The sequence below is a fragment of the Ricinus communis genome, chromosome 7, assembly GCF_019578655.1.
Source record: "Ricinus communis isolate WT05 ecotype wild-type chromosome 7, ASM1957865v1, whole genome shotgun sequence".
Lineage (NCBI taxonomy): Eukaryota > Viridiplantae > Streptophyta > Magnoliopsida > Malpighiales > Euphorbiaceae > Ricinus > Ricinus communis.
In genome coordinates this window covers 26,280,123-26,297,757 of record NC_063262.1, presented here as the reverse complement: position 1 = coordinate 26,297,757, position 17,635 = coordinate 26,280,123, and the positions used below count along the sequence as shown (strand labels likewise).

Below are 17,635 nucleotides of genomic sequence, written 5' to 3'. Positions count from 1 at the left end.
ATTGTGATGTTTTATGTAATTAGGCCACACACAACTTAGGGGGCTTGGATGAGAAAATTATGAGCAGAGCCAAAAATCGGTACAGTTAAAAAGAAGTAAAAAAAAGAAAAAGAAACCTTGTTTTTAGGCCTGTCCAAAAGTTCAGCAAAGCTTGAGCCCAGAATTTAAGCTTTGAATGCTTTCGGCCTACAGAAACGTATGAAGTGAATAACTTATTGGGCCCCAGAAAACAAAAACACGGCTTATTATATATATCATTATGATATACAATGCTATTGAAACATGCTTTTTTAATAAAATGATAATATTTAATTTTATTACAATAATATTTAATCTTATTTTTATAATTAGATGAACCTTTTGATAAGTTATAACTTCATTAAGATATATTTTTTTTACTACACTGAAAATTTTAAAAATATATTTTTATGGTATTATTTAATCTTATTTTTATTCCTTTATAATTTAAAAGCTGTTTATATAAGTAAAACGCAATAACAAGTACCATTTAAGGTTTGCCTTATTGTGCATTATCATCTTTATATTCTTAAAGATGTTTGTATTTTATTCCTTATTCAAATTGTTACTTATTGGAGTATGAAATGACAAAAATGACATATAATATCTTTTAATTTATTTTTAGTTTTTATATAATAAATTTTGATATATTATGCATTATCCTCTTTATATTTTTCAAAATGTATCCTGACAGAAATGACATTTTTTTAAACTAATTTGTATACTTTGGATTAACAATTAAATAAATATAAATTATATAAATACAAAATAAAAGGTGTTTTTTTCTTGAAAATGTAAGGATGAAATTGCATAAAAATTTCATTAAGGAGGGTTCTCTAAATAAACTGGTGTTGAGAATAAGACAAATGAAATTGCGATATTAGCAGGGTTTAGTAATTTGCAGCAAAAACCCTAGAGCAACAACAAGGCTTACTCCATTCTTCTCTCAAAACTCTGATCTGTTAACTGATACTTTGTTGAAACCCTAAATTGAAGAATGGCCGAAGAAACCCATATGCAACAATCAATAAATCCCTTTAGAAAGAGAAAACTAGGGCAAAAGAAAGGCAAGAAAGCAAAGAAGAAGCAAAAACAGTTTCAGGGTATGAAAGGGAGAGTAAGAAAAGACCCTAAAATTATGAAACTACTTAGAAAGAAGGCACGTGATTATAATTCTGATGACGATGAAGACGAAGAAGAAGAAGAGAAAACCCATGTCATTGATGATAAAAAGATTGTATCATTAAAGGACAATGATAATGATGATGGTGAAAAGAAGGATCTTGGCATTGAAATTGATGGGTCTGACCTTGAAGAAGAAGAAGAAGAAGAAGATGGTGAAATTCAGCCTGGAATTACAAAATTAATCGAGGGTTGTAGAGCTTTTAAGATTGCTTTTAACAGTATTATAAAAAAGAGTGTGTCTGATGATTCATTGGTGAGATAGCTATAAATTTTAATAGTAGCGGGCCTTTTTTTTTTTTTTTGTTTTTGGTTGTAAAGATGGGGAATTTGAACTTTTTTTTGGGTTTGGATTTGCAGGGACCAGTGTTATCAGGTCATAAAAAGCTTGTGGCGGAGAAGCTTGCTGAGGAGGACTCAGAAAGGAAGGTCAAGGGAGAGGCCAAGAAAGAGAAAAAATTGGTATTTTCAACTTTCACTCGATTTTAATTTTTTTTTGGTTACAAGTGGGTTCATTGTTCTTATTTTTGTTGCAATTTTGTCAATCCTGTTTCTTATTTATTTGATGTAATAGATGGAAGAGAAGGGACATGTGAAGCCTGCTAATTATTTAGACTCGCATGAAAAGTATTTGATAGGTCTCGCTACAAAAGGAGGTAACAGGTGTTTGATTTGTATAACAATAGTACTTGTATTTTGTTTTTCAATGTAATGTTAGTGTTGTTTCTCATACTGACATAGACTATTTTTGCTGTATATGTGCCTGGTGTTTCAGTGGTCAAGTTGTTCAATGCTGTAAGTTAATTTCTGTAAACTTATCATGTTGTTTCCCTTTCAGAATCTGTAATAGTTCGATTTTTCTCTGGTTATTTCTTTTACTCTTTTCCACATTTAGAATAAGTTTTCTTTTTTGATCATCTTATATATAGGTCAACAAGGCACAAAATTCACAGAAAGGGCTCGATCCTTCAAGAACAAAAGATGCAAAAGGTATGCTCATCAACGTGGCAAATAGATGTCCAGATCCTCTTATCCTCGATACTACCATCATTCCTACATTTTGATTTAAACTAAGAATTTATCATTCCTGATTCATTTAGTTATTATTTCTCTTTAACTCAATTCATAGGTATTAGTGAGCCACATATTATAATGGTATGGTGAGTTTTTAGTTGCTTTTTAAGTCCATTAAGAACTTGTGACACTGTTGCCTTATGAATTTAAGTTGCATATCATAATGCTCTATTGTGTATTTTTGTTTTTCTTTTACTCCATTTCGAAGATAAGAGTTGAAGCTCGGCAGCTTTCTAAGGGACATTTCTTCTCCTTCCCATCTTCATATTTGGGAGGCTCTTTTCTTTTTCTAAGCTCATATCTTAACAATTAGGAGACTCTGTTGATGGTGTGAGAGTATCAGATTGATTAATCTCATGCTTTAGAATTCCAGTTTAATTCATGCTTATTGCATCTGAAAGCACAAAGCAGTAATGAAACCATCTATTATAGTGTGAGGAACTATAATTTATCTTTTTCTGCATGTCATCCGCGCTTTTGCTGAACATTGCTTTTAACTCTCTTCAGTTCTCACTAAAGATTTGTTTGAATCCCTTCAGTGATAAATAAGCGGAGGAAAGAAGCCTTTTTCTCTGAGTTAGGCAAGACATCAGTTTCTAATGCTGCTGCTAAGGTTTGTTCTGCCTCTATCTATTCTAGGTTATGCTCTGGCTGTTTTTAGAAGAGCTATATGAGCATGCATCAGCTTCTATATTCCAAAAAATCATATCTAATTAAATTTATTAGCATTCCATTTATAGAGATCATTCTTGTTTCACTCCCGACATTGTTTTTGGATAAGATGAGCTTGTGTGCAAGGCTACTGCAAACCAGCAAACTAGAAAGGAAAATTTCTGCTAATTTTATATATAGTCACCAATTAGCTTGAACAGAAGTGGATTCTTCTTGTCTCCTTTCTCTTTTTTTTTTTTTTTTTTTTTCTGTCCTTCCACCCTCCCGTTGGACAGCTTGCTCTATTCCATATGACAACAGCAATGAAGTAGATATACATTGAAAAAAATGCTTAACAAAAAATAAAAGCTAATATACATTCCTCAAATATTATAAATTGCAAGATTGAACTTTTTTTCTTTTAAAAATAATATTCATACTTTCTTTTGTATTACATTTATTTGGTATAAAATTTATGTTTTAATAAAAAGAAGGGGTAATTATTATTTGCCCCCTGTATTTTTTCATATTATACAAGTTACCCCCTGACATTTAAAAGATATATTTTTTCATCCTTTCTATTTTGCAATTTTATACTAAAAACCCCTTTTGTTAGAACTTTTGTTAGGAAATCATTAATTAGATTTAGTTTTATACTATTTATCCCCTGATTTCTTATTTAATATACAAATTATCTTCTATATTTTATTTATTACACTAAAATTTCCTTGCGTTTTGAAAGTCAATGTAAATAAGGATCTAAATTGATAAAAGAAATATAATTTGATGTTCAAACTTTTTATCAAAGCTACAATTCTACTGTAATATAATTAATAATAATAATACTATCTATTTTATTTTAACAATTTAAATTTAAATTATATGAATTTTCAATATTTTGATTATATAAGTACTTTCAGAATATTTAAATTTTACTAGAATTTGATTGTGCTAAAAACTATGCTAAAAATTAGAGTAATTAAAGAACACTAATTGATTATTTTTGTACAAATTCCAAATTGATTTTTGTATAAAAATTAGACAAGGGGGCTTTAGTGTAATAAATAAACTACAAAGGGCAATTTGTATATTACACCAAAGATTAAGGGGCAAATAGTATAAAATCAAACCTAGTTAACAGTTGTTTAACTGAAATTTTGACGGAAGAAGCTTTTAGTATAAAATTACAAAATAGAAGGATGAAAGAATTTATTTTTTAAATGTCAGGGGGTTATTAGTATAATATGGACAAATACAAGGGTAAATAGTAGTTATCCCTAAAAAGAATTATTTATTTAAGCGATGAATATATTTTTTTTGATATATTAGATGAATGGGATTTTTGGGATTTTAAATTAATGAATTATTTATTTTATTTATCATTTTTACCTTGAATGTTAAACCCCAATTTCTCTCATCCCACATGAGTTTGACTTATGGGTTCTTAGGAAAAGCAATTTTTAATACTCTTATATTTTCCAAGTGGTGTCAGCATTCTATTTTTTTATCCTTTGATTTTTATTAATTTTACTATCATTTGTTTATGAAAATAAAGCTGTACCTTTCAGTACTGATTTTAGGTATATTCTTACTGTGTGACGAGGGCCATCTATAACTAGGATATCATTGCATGTTATCTTCACATGTTTACCCAATTCTGCACAGGATTAGCAAACATCAGTTGAAGAAAACCTTCTTTTGTGATTTGTTATGATTTTGAAATTGGAAAACTAGTATGCTTCTCTAGAGTTTGATGATGTGATTAAAACATGCAGCCTGAGGGGCCTTCTTGGGCTCCATTACGTGACAACTACATGCTTACAAACTCAAAGTTGAAGGATTGGGATAAAATGCCGGTAAGACTATTGTTCTTGCTAATCTCTGTCTCAAAAAATATGAGAACTCAAGTGTGCAACAAATGTAAAATTTATTGTTCTTGCTTATCTCTGTCTCTCTTAAATTTGGACACACCGGCACATCCCGCATGCTGGTTTTCTTCTTCTCTCATAAAGAATATCTACCATATGATGCAGGATACAGTTGTGGCGGATGATATCGGGAAGATGTCTGAAGACAGTGGTTCTGATGATGGCTGATACATTTAAACTCTGGTTCATGAAGCTTTTGTTGGGAAAACTCTTGTTAACATCTGGAAAAATCAATGTAATGATACTGTTAATGCATAGCAAAGGTTTCGATTCCTTCTTTATGATGTTTCAAGATAAATTATCTGAATGCTATCTAATTGTTTTCATTTAATGGAGCTTCATATTCGCTGCCCCTTTCAGTTTCACGGATTAGGAATATGGCATTTTGAAAACTTACAGAGTATAATCTGAACTGTTTTAAGAATAAGATAAATGTTAAATCATTTGAAACTGAAACCAAAAGATGAGCATTATGAATGGCAGAGCTGGAACACAATTCTGAGAGACTGGGCGGGTGGCTTACAGTTGGCAGGGTTGATGTATTGAAGAAAACTTGTAAAAGCGAATGTTTGGATCTGAAAATAGAAACGTCAGCAGCAGATCACCAAGGGAACTGTAGTCTGGACTGATGGCTGCTGCAGCATAACTATGAACAGTGTCAACTTAAGTGGCTGGCGTTAACTTATTATGATAGCGTGTCTAAGCAGACAGCAACTTAAGTATTGACTTCCTTTCTTTTGCCGTGTTAAGAAAGTGAGAAATCAGCAGCCAGAGGAGCAAGTTATTTGAGTTTAACTATATATCAAGTAAATAAACTGTTAAATCTTGAAATCCGATACACGTTAATGATTAAAAGAATAAAATAATAAATGTCATATTTTTTATCAAGTATTTTATTAAACCTGTAAATTACTTGAGTTGAGTATAATAACATTTAAAATTTTATCCAAGTAAACAGAAGTGCTTTTGGTATATAATAAATATCAAATCAAGCAACCCCGGCTCCAGAGCAATTGAAAGGACAAGCAAGCACACCCTGCACACTGCTACCGCATCCTCACAAATCATTTTGCCTATTTGAAAAAGATTGTTACTAGACTGCTTAGCAAGCCCAGCTGAAGGACAGACTGAGATTAACCTTGGCTCCAGGGGAAACATCAGATAATCAACCTGCCTTGCACATTCAGGATTTATCCTGAGTAAAAGTTAGTTGACAGAAGTTGCAAACAATTCCTGGAATAATTTCCTTACCATTAAGAGTAAAACAGTGATGCCTATATGGCAAACATTACAATTCCTTTGCACTTTAATGGAAAAGATTTTTTAAAAAACAAAATGGAAATACATGATTCTCTATTCGTCTTCAAATAAATGTCTGCACATTTGGTTGCAAATGACGAGAAATAAATAAATAACCTAATCATAACAATTACATCTTGTATTTATCACCAAAGTACCCTATTACCAGCATTACATATAACATAATCATCCTGTGGTATGTGTCCACAGAGAAAGATAGGGAAAATTACAACTTTCAAGTGTTCTGTCCGACCTTATACCTGTCTGGGCCAGACATACCCTGTCGGCTAAAAATCTATATATACTCTGCTATACATGTAAAATGGAAAATAAGGGGAAAAAGTTACAACTGCAAGATCTTAGACCACCAAGCAAGCAACTGAGAGTTCAGTCGCCCACCATGCCATGGGAGCTGCATTTATGTAAGTGACGGGCCAAGAAGCTAGGCAATTAATGGTCGACATTATGAGCATCTAGCATTTTTATGGCTGCATAAATAAACATTCTCCATTGCCGGAGAAGAAATGAACAGAAGCAGCTGTTTGGGGAATTAGAAACGAAACTGAAACTTCATAGTTTAGACTTTATGACAAGGCAGTCTATGGGCCTTGAAGGATGATGTCACAAATACATGTGCTTTACAGTGATGGAAGCTTGAGCATCCACACTTTATCGGAGTAGCACACCGTAACCAGCTCTATAACATCCTCTTTCTTTTCATGAAGACCTAGATCCCTGTGATACAATCATGCAGCTTGTCATTCCACAAGAAAAATCATGTATCAATTCGAGCCAGTGTTAGGTAATAACAATTGATTCTCTCGAACTAGAACTCAGTTTCATTCCTTTATCATTTTTTTTCTTTTTTTTTGTTGGTTTCCATTCTCTAAAAGAATGTATGAAAATTGTACTCTCAGCAGCTTCTAGTTTGGTTCAATGGATCATAATCATAAGCATCACCAGCTTTGACAAAACGCCCTTTGACACGTCTTCTTACGTCAGCCCTTGCTTTGCGAGAGGCATATCTTACTTTCTTCTCAAACCTAAAACAGAATGAACCTCACAATTAAACATTCGAGTGCCTTGAGTGCCAGAATAATAACCACAGGAATCTGAAAATTAAACACGAGTTCACTAAATGCAACTATTTTAGCTATGATTCTAAGTTAACCAGAGCAAACGTTCATGTAATTACTAAAATAAAAAAGGTTAACAGATAGGCGTCACATATATTATACTATTAGACACCTTGAAGGATACTTATGAGATCAAATCCTTGACTGAAGTAAGGAGTCTGAAGCTCAAACAAAGATCAATGAAATAGCAATTTATCATCCAAAAGTACAACACATGCATGAATATGTCTTCATGCATGAACCACAATAACAATACATAAAAGCTCATCTATAGTTAACATCTGAATCCAGCACATAAATGTATCCAAGTCTTGTGAGCTGTAGGGTTTTCGTTAAACTCAACTGATTTTTACAGCATAAGAGATCTCATCACTTAATTAAACGAAATGCTAGAAAATGGAAATAAGGAAAGAGAAGACATTCAATTCTTGACTTATTAAGGCATAAACAACATAAGAATTTTACTCAAGTCAATGACATATTAGGTTGCTGCAAAGTAAATGTAAATGCAGAACAAACTATAAATAAGTGCATATGCTGATAATTAAAAGTGAAGTTAGTTATTGGATTACGTAGGCAGTACACTTACTTGCGTATCTTCTTTTTTTCCTTGTAACGCATTACGGCATCATTTCTGTTAGCTGATGAGAAGGAGCTCTCCGGGCATGGGGGACACCATGGAGGCTCTCCCATGAGAAACATTGAAGATGCCCCGCAATCTTGATAATCTCCAGCACTACTCTCTCCAGTAAGGCCAGAAAATGAGAGATTTGAATGGCCTGGCCTCGCCGTAAAACAAAGAATGGGTTCAGTTTTAGCACTCATCATTGAATCAGCAGATGCTGCATTGCTGCATGCTGGCTGCACTGCATTTACCAGACCCGCTGATGATCCCTGGAGGAATCTCACCATAAGTATATTCAAACATGGATTCGTAAATGCCTAATGTTATCATTGTTCCAGGAAATTTAAGAAAATATAAGATGAGCAATTTCTGAATTGTATCAAATATAAGCAATATCATAGGAATGCATATGGTATGGTATGGTAAGGATTTAATTAGCACGTATCAAATGCATTAATGTTCAAAGTGTAGAAAGGCATTTCAGCTATATAAATGAACCGAATTTTTTGTAATTAGTCCAAATAGCAATGTAACAGCTAACTAGTACCCAAGAACAAGTAACCCATATCAGGAACATAGAACCTATCTCATTATTGAGAAAATTTTGCTCACAAATTGCTCTGGTTCATCCATAGCTTTACCACTTTCCTTTTTCATTAGGTGGGTGCCCCTGTTAGGAATTGGTTTTCAATTACTTATAGACACAAATTAGATTATGGTACAAAATCATATGCTTTTACATTCAAGTGAATGCAAACTCCTTTGCATTAAATAAGAACCACAGTAAAACTACACTCGATCATTTCTCAATAAAAAATAAAACCATATTTACTAAAGAGATCGGCTAGGATGAAATGGTTTGTGTTTTTCTATACTTAGTCCTTTGAAGGAAAAATGGCATAATTCAAAATTTGACCAGATCAAGAAAGCACACAGCAGTATATGCTATTTGAAACATAAAAAAGAGAAAACACAAATGAAAAAGCCATGCCAAGTAAGACATATGAACATCATATATATCATTGGACAAAAGGAGAGAACCTCAGCTGCAACAGCACCCTGACAGTTGGAATCAGCAGCAGACATATCTTTCATCCCAAACAAGCTATCAATTCCTCCATTCTCAAAAAGCTCTTCTGAATCATTAAGGGCAATGCCAAAGAGTTCTTCATAGTTTTCAAGATTCAAATCCACTTCATCCATATTAAAGTCCTCATAAAGATCATCTTCACAAAGTGCAGGACCTTTAGTTCCAGGACAGCATAACTGCATTTCAATAAGATTAAGTTTGCAAAGGCCCTTAGGAAATATAAGAATAAAGTATAAATTTATGTGCATCCACAAGTGAAGGTGACACTTGAATATCCTTTTTTTTTTTTCTTCGATATAAGTAATTTTTATTAAGATTTTCAAGGAGTATGTCCTTAAGCTAAAAGCCCGAAGTGACTTTGACAGCATTAAAGCAAAAAAGTGGACTTCACCAATCTGCCCTTGCAGTTGCAGAGAGGGAAGGGACAATAATATCTCTCACAATTTGCAGTCAAAGCCCCATCAGTTCATCATCAAAACTAAAATTACATTCGGAAAACAACTAACGCTTCAACGTATGTGTTTCTAAAAAGTAGCTTACAACTTAAGCTCCCCTGCCTGTTAGAGACGTAACAGGAGATATCTCTAGAAACTGTAAATACTTCATGGTAAACAGTTTTTCCAGTCAACTGTCACTGCTACAAGTTTCATGATATAACATGCGACAAAGATCAAGGTATTAGTTATGGAAAAGAAAGAAACATTCATGAGCATAATTCTGTTACGGAAGAAATTCATTGAAATAGTCAAACAGAAAGCAAGTATATTTCAAAAGGGAGAAATGGAATCCACACATATCATTTCTTCATTCAAGGAAGGAGAAGGAAAAATAAGAACCCAGTTACTGGAGAAATTTAAAGACTGGATAGACTCCAGAAAAAAAGTGGAATAGCTCAAACAATGCAACATCTTGGTGAAAATTTTCTTCTAAGGACATTAAAATTCTTTTGCAATTACTGTATCCCCAATTTATAGCCAGGGATCTAAGAGGTAAAGGCATTTGACAAATAAATTAAATTTCCCCACTAACCAGGTATGTGAATCACTAAGAAACCAAAGTGCTGAGCACCTGATATTCCCCATAAAAGATTTTAATAAAATCTTCAAGGCATACCTTAGGCAAAGGTGCATTTGCAGATCCTGCTGGGTGATCTAGATTGTTTGGCATCAATTGCGGAGCTGAAGAGTTCCCAACACAACCACTCGATTTAGGTATTTCACACGCATTATTGACAGCAGCAGCACCAGATACATTTTGGCTAATGGTTTTATCTGGAGGACCCCATGTATTAGTTGAGCTATCTTCAGCAATGCTCATCAATCCTAATTCTTGCTCGCAAGTAGATTCACCATCAACAGAAGGGAAGTCTAAAACAAATGACCATAATGATGAAAGCTCAGAAGCTGATGGACAACCAGTGTAGCAATTGATTGTTTGCCTTTTATGTGTTGAAGATGAGTTTGAGTTACCATGAACCATCCAATCACACTTTTGACAAAGAGATAACCTTTCGTCAGCACATCTGATTAATGCTGGTTGTGAATTACATCTTTCACATAACAGTGTTCTTGAATGTCGTCTAGACAAAGCATTAGCAGAGTGGACATTTCTATCACATGATAAACATAAACATGCTGCATCAGAACGGCAGTAGACCATAGACCTTTGGTCTCCACAAAAATCACAAATGTAACCCATGTTTCAAATTCAATCTTAAATCCAAATCAATAAGACAACGGCCAACAATCACCAGCTTCTTTGATGCAGTACAGTTTCCACCAAGGGCTTTACAACCTTCGAGAAGTATAATACCAAAATAAGATTAGTGGTTATGCACAATTATCTATATTACAAAGATAGACTGGTAGTATTGACTCCTAGAATTTTTGTAAGCACTTTTATCCCTACATGGCAAGAAAACCAAAAGGAGACAAACAAAGGAAGTTTCTTAAAGAAATACTTCAGAAAAAAAAAAAAAAAAGAGAATTGCGAAATTCGAAATTGTGATTCAACAAAAGAAACAGAAAGCTAGAGTCTTTCAACTATAAAAAGAAAGTTTTGCCGAAAATCAAAAGCACTTTTCAAATATGTACAACTAATCTTTTAGTTTTAAAAAGAAATGAAAATCAGCAATTGGCCAAAGGAACAGAAACTATGAGCTACTTTCTTTAAATAAACAAAAAATAAATAAATTTCCATTTGATGTAGTGATATTGACAAAGAAATCAAGTCAAATAAACCACAAAAGAAAAAAAGAAACAGCTAAAGGATTTTTGAGTTGTGAGAATAAACCACAAAAACCAATCAGGATCCAAGAACACCAAAGAACATAACAGAAAAGGAATCGAAATTCATTAATAACCAAACTACATAAAGGATCCTTTTTTTTTTTTTCACTTTCACTACCTCCATAACTAACCAAAAAGACAGACACAGACACACATAGACAAACAAAGACTACATAGACAAGCAGAGAAGAAGAATCAAGAAAAATTACCATATAGAAGCACAAGATCTGTAAAAGCTCTTTCTTTTTTCTTTTTCCTTTCTGTTGCACAAGATCTTTGGGTAGCAGAAACAAAGGCAAAAAAGGATAATTATAAATTATTCAAACAGACAAGAGATGTGCAAAGTTAAAGAAAGAAACCCCAGAAAACAGAGAGGTTTATGGAATCTAAACTGACTGTGTATCTATCTCCTCTTCTCCTTCTTCTTTTTCCTAATGCACAATAAATAAAAATGCAAAAAAATATATTTTTAGTAAACAAGAAAGAGCTTAAAGAGAGAGAATAAGATAGATATTGGGTGGGTGTGTGTATATGAAAATGTGACATAAGAAAAGTGCAATGAGAGAGAAAGAAAAAGTGCATGTGGGTGGGGGAAGGTGGGGCCCTCCCCTTTTCATTAGTGAAAGCATAAAGTTGGCCTTCCTTCCTTCCTTCCTCGCTTTCTATACAGATCGAACACGGTTAGCTCTGTGTTCTGCGGCTTTTTCCCTCTCTTCTGCCCAAGAAGAATGTTGGGGTTAGCTTCCTATCTTTTTCTATTTTTCATTTGCCAAAAAAGGCCAAAGATAAGAATAAATATCTGAATTCTCGGCTAAAATGTAATTAAATTTTCAAAATTTTAAAATAATTTAATTATATTAGAGCTTAACAATACAACAATTATATTTGAAGGGTTAACTCTGTCTATTATTTTTTATTTTTTATTTTTAACTATCCATGATAATATTAATATTTCTTTATTAAAGTTAAAGAGATATTTTATAATTCTTTTCATAAGAAATATATTTAATATTTTCCTATGTGTGAAAAGTGAGTTAAAAATAATTAAATTAGTTTTTTTAGTGTTTAGAATTAATAGGATGTCATGTCATAAACATAGAAAATATTTGCTTTAAGAATTTAATTTTTCAGACTTTAAGCTTATATTGAACTATTATGAAGTTAAGAGATTTAATTGTATTTTTTATAAAAGCTTAGAGACTTATCAGTACTTTTATTTTATTTATCAAAATCTAAGAAATATTTTATATTATTTTTAATAAAAACAATTTCTTATTTTTAGATAACATAATAAAAAGAGGAAAAAAATAAGTAAATAAATATATAAATGTGAGAGTAAAAAGAGAAGAAAAAATAGAATCGTGAAAAATAAGATAAACAAGAAGAGAAAAGAAAATGAAAAACATAAAAATCATGTTTAGTAGTCTTCTTATCCTCTCTGTTTATGATCATATAATTGATACTAATTGTGTGCCATGCTGTTCAAATATTTCTAAAAAATAATTGTTTTTTTCTTGTTGAAGTGTTGGATGGTAAAAATTAATTAAAAGAATATTATTTAAATTATGTGTATAATCAAAATAAATATATTAACATATATAAGAATTAGTTACTTTTATTTCAATACTAAGTATTTTATATTTATGTTTGAATAAATGATAAATTAATATTTTATATACAGAAAATCTTAAAGAAAGTCATTATGAAGTTATTAATTAAAACTAAAATGGAAAATGATAATTTCTAAAGGGAGGAAAATCCTTGTTGGAACGGTATCTGATGAAATAATGATATTTTATTTTTTTTATGTCATTTTTATTCTTAAGAATTAATTATTTTACTAATTTTTCAATTGCAATATTAGTTTTAGAGTTAAAATTAGAATGTAAAATTAAATGAGTCTGTTAATGATATTATATAATAACTTTACGTCCCGTATATACTAACCAAACCTACTCTACACATGTTTTCATTTTTCGAATAAAGAATTAAATATTTATACATTTTAAAATTAATGAAAACATACTATAATGGTTTTAAGTTAATTACAATAAAAATTGAAATTCTAGTATAATTTGATAGTATAAAAAGCAATATTAGTGCTAATAAATAAAATAACACAAATTACTCATCGCAATAATTAATAATCACCTCCTTTTTTGTTATTACCGATGATCCGATCTTCTTTTTCTCAATAAAAAAAGATGACGGTCCAATTTTATTATGTAAAAGTTTTGAAATTAAAAAGAAAAAACTATAAATAGGAATTTTAAAACATTAAATTAATCGTATTAAGAAATAATATCTTAAACTTATGAGAACTGAAAATATAATCTAAACATTGTTATTAACAAATTATGGCTTTGATGATTAAAGATAAGTACATAATTTACTAATTGTTTTGGTCGGAATAAAGAAAAGAAAAAGAAGAAAATGTAAAAAAAAAGGTTATAAAGTCATTCTCGCTTGCAATTTAGGATACTTGACTGTGATCAGAAGGAAAGTGTGTTTGTTTTGTCTTGAAACACTGGGAAGACTGGTCGTGTGGGCGAGGCAACCAACCACTGCTCTCAAACTTGTTTATTGTACCCAAAAACCAAAGTAAATCTTAAGAAATCTGTTTGTTTTATAATCTCATCCCATCCTATCCAATGTTTTTTTTGTGTGTTGTTTATGCAATAAATGATGGGTGCACACGTTGCGTCACTGTCTGTAGTGCAAGATTTATCCATTATTCCTTTCCCTTCTTTCTAACAGAAGTTGCATTGTAAAAGGAGTCCACTATGGCTCTGTCCTCAGTCTTAAATTAGTATTCTTTTTTTTGTTATCATTCCTACTGCTACTTCCCTTTTTACATGGAACAGTCTTTTTATGTCGTGACCACCTGGGAGGAAGGAAATTCATAATTCTCTCCGAATGGAATGGGCAATCCCAACTTCATTACTACCAATCTGAAAAACGCGCGTAGGCGTCTCCATTTTTAGTAGAAAGGATAAAAGATATTTGTTGATTTACAAATCAACCGAATAAAGCTCAAATGATCCGATAAGATAATAGAACAATTTGAAACTATCTCCTTTCAAGGAATCTATTGATTGTAAATCATCTTTAAATTGAAGATTTATTGTAAGTCTTTTTTTCTTCTAGACTTTGGAAGTAGGCTCGAGAATTTTTAATACGATATGATTAAACGATACGATATATGACCCGTAATTAAACGGATTAGATTTAAGATAAATGAGTTTGGATTATAAACTGGTCAACTTATTTATGACATGGAAATAATTTAAATTTAAACAGCTCGATCTGTCTAATATGTAAAAGACACAAATAAAACTATTTATTTAAATCGATTCATAGGTTAGCAAATATATATAATACATATAAATATATTTAAACACATGTATTTTTTTTATATATTTATATAAATAATTTTATCACTTATAAGGATATAATTATATTTTAAAATAAAAATAAATTTTAAGTCATTTTATAATTAAGTAAATATATTTCTTAAAATTATAATGGTTAATTTTTATTAAAACATTTGTTTAAGAAATTGGTTTTATTAAATGGATTATATGAGTCAATATATTTAATTTAATAATTTAAATTTAATATTTTAACACGATTAGTTAAATAAATTATATTCGAATTAATTTTTTTATGTTATATATGTGTCTCGATATGACATGACAAGACACAAATTGTCGAACTCTATTTAGAAAATAGGAGGTCAAAGGCCATTAAAGGCTAATTAGAATCAATTTTTTTGAGATTTTAATTTAAATAGCCTAAATTTATATTTATATTCATGAACTTGAATTATTTAGTTAAATATTAGAATTCTTTTTTATAACTAAAAATTGCGGCAGGCTCCTCATAAATTAATTATGATATAAACATTAATTAATCATATAATAAAATTTATTATATTTTATTTATCAAACAAATATGTAGTTGTGTTATGTTGATTATCATGTTTATGTTCCTTTATTTTCTATATCATTTTGAAAAAGATACTTACCAAGTTTGTTTTCATGAAAGTAATATATAATTCCATCATATGGCTGATGTGTTTTTTTAGTTTTTCTCAATTACTAGTCAAATTAATCTCATAATCAGCAATACCCAGCTGGCAAAGACAGTTTATAATTAGTTAATGAGGATAAGAGAGACAGAATAGGGAAGAAGTGACAGATGGTGCTGATGAGCATCTGCCACTATATATATAATATATAATATATATATAAATACCTGAGAAAGAAGCAAGGGCATGGAACCATCTAATAACTATTTGTTTAGATAAGGCATATATGTACCCAGTGTTATGAGCAACTTGACAAGACAGAGAAAAGACATGTCAGATTCAACCCCACAAAAAAAGGTTGCACTTTTCACATTCTTTATTCGTAAAATGTATTATTCCACCCCTCAACTTTTACAAATTGACCTATTTCACCCGTGTACTCCTATTTTAATTTATAACTTTCTTATACTTTTACTAATAATCAATTTCTTTCCGAATTTGATTAATAACGCCACATGGCTATATAAAAATAATATGCATAAATGTGTTTATATAATTTTAGAAAATAAAATAAAATAACTATAAAATAAAAAAATTATATAATTAAAAGAAACAATAAATTAAATAATATTAATACAACTCTACAGTAAAATACTTAATTAAAGTTCATAATCTAAACCTAAAACCAAGTGATGGAGATCATACTTACAAGTAAGAATCAATGCAAAAAACATCTAACCTCAAAGCTTTAAGTTTAAAAAATATATAAAAAAAGAAATAAATAGAGAAAGAGAGCGAATAAAAAAAATTATAAAAAAGAAACTGATTCTTTTACTGTTGTAATTTTTCTTGTTAGAAGCATCTATATGTGCTCACAATTACCCGTTTATAATTCTTTTACGTGCTTCAGAGCGAGTTATTATCAAAATAGGGGTGAGATTTATTAGAAGTAAAAAGTATAAGAATAAGATAGGTTAAAGTGGAATTAAATGAATGAAATAGGTCAATTTGTAAGAAATTCAGGAATGAAATAATGTATTCTGCCTTCTCAATTTGGATGGCCAAATCACCCTTTACCCTTCTCATAATTCACATATCATAAACTCATAGGACCATTATTCCTTTGTCTTCACTATTACTTTTGGGCTTGGATTATAATATTTAATGATATGGGATAACATGTTTGACTTCTTCGATTATGGCATATATTTGTTAGCGAAAGAGGATAATTGGGGCATGTTTTATATTCCTATAAAAGTGTTATGGAAAATAACCTCCTTTTTTGCTTTTGTTTTCTTTTCCAGTTTGGTAAGCTTTTCAAATTTATCTAAAACAACATAACAATATCAAACTATTTCTTTACATAAATTAGATTTTAATAAAATAATAATAAACTTTTTTTATATTCATATATTTAGAATCAAATAAAATTTATTATTACAAAAACTATAGATAAAATACATTGATATCTTACTATACTATACAATGAATAAAATAATAATACAGTAAAATAAAATATAGCATAAAATATATTTTTTAAAAAAATATATAAAAATATTAATATATAGAGAAATATTTTCTTAAAATAAAATTTAAAAAATTTATAAATTATTACAATATAGAATTTATTTTTTTTACAACTAGCTTAAATTAGGATCAATTCTTTTTATAATTATACAAAAGTTATTTATTTACAAAATATCGCTATAAAGAAGTTTTAATATATTAAAAAATATTTTAGTTTTAATATGAAAAATCTTGAATTTAATATTTTTTTTATATAATAAAAAGCTATAGTTTTCATCTTATAATAAATATAATGAAATGATAATCTTTATCATATGTAATAATTATATTTATGATCGATCGAGTATCTAAAAAAATAAGTAAATACTTTCTAAAAGAGTAAATAGATAAAATTTTCTTGTAGCGGAATCAAACAAATCCTATTTGGAAATGCACATATATATATATGGCATCTTAAGGAGGATACTGTTCCAGGAACTTTTGAACACTGAAACCGAAAACTGATTCTTGAGGTAGCAGGGAAAAGGACAACGTACCATATCTATCACATATCATATATATATATATATATGCAGGCCACTTGCACCAGTAGCAATGGAGGAACTCTGCATATTCCAAAAGCAAAATGTTACTTTCTGTCGTAACGACAACAAGAAAGAAAAACAAACTAAAAAAAAAAAGCAATATCTAAGGAAAAATCTAATCAAAACACCCACTTCACTTCAGCACAGTTCTTAGGGATACATTCAGTTGCTAAAATCACATGGCAACCACCTCTATTTGGTAA

At 30.2% G+C, this 17,635-nt stretch overlaps 2 protein-coding genes across 5 annotated transcripts; one reads left to right on the top strand and one right to left on the bottom strand.

The window, feature by feature from the left end:
* Positions 1–856: 856 nt before the first annotated feature.
* Positions 857–5,205, top strand: LOC8288336 (RRP15-like protein). Its single transcript, XM_002524554.4, has 8 exons — positions 857–1,456; positions 1,561–1,662; positions 1,775–1,856; positions 1,976–1,995; positions 2,130–2,190; positions 2,814–2,887; positions 4,701–4,781; positions 4,959–5,205. The coding sequence occupies exons 1-8, from the start codon at positions 1,016–1,018 to the stop codon at positions 5,019–5,021; spliced, it is 924 nt and encodes a 307-aa protein (XP_002524600.1). The 5' UTR covers positions 857–1,015; the 3' UTR covers positions 5,022–5,205.
* Positions 5,206–6,273: 1,068 nt separating this feature from the next.
* On the bottom strand, positions 6,274–12,058 carry LOC8288334 (zinc finger protein CONSTANS-LIKE 9). Of its 4 annotated transcripts, XM_048376633.1 has the most exons (7): positions 11,688–12,054; positions 11,501–11,565; positions 10,754–10,797; positions 10,117–10,612; positions 8,955–9,179; positions 7,878–8,182; positions 6,274–7,195 (listed from the first exon to the last, which is right to left on the bottom strand). In XM_048376633.1, exons 4-7 carry the CDS (start codon positions 10,480–10,482, stop codon positions 7,066–7,068), a joined length of 1,026 nt encoding a protein of 341 aa, XP_048232590.1. In that variant the 5' UTR covers positions 10,483–10,612; positions 10,754–10,797; positions 11,501–11,565; positions 11,688–12,054; the 3' UTR covers positions 6,274–7,065. The 4 variants fall into 4 exon arrangements, with proteins under 4 accessions (XP_048232590.1, XP_002524598.2, XP_048232588.1 ...); XM_002524552.4 differs by having other exon boundaries at positions 6,274–6,887; positions 7,113–7,195; positions 10,117–10,797; positions 11,501–12,058; XM_048376631.1 differs by having other exon boundaries at positions 10,117–10,797; positions 11,688–12,056.
* Between the last annotated feature and the right edge of the window lie 5,577 nt (positions 12,059–17,635).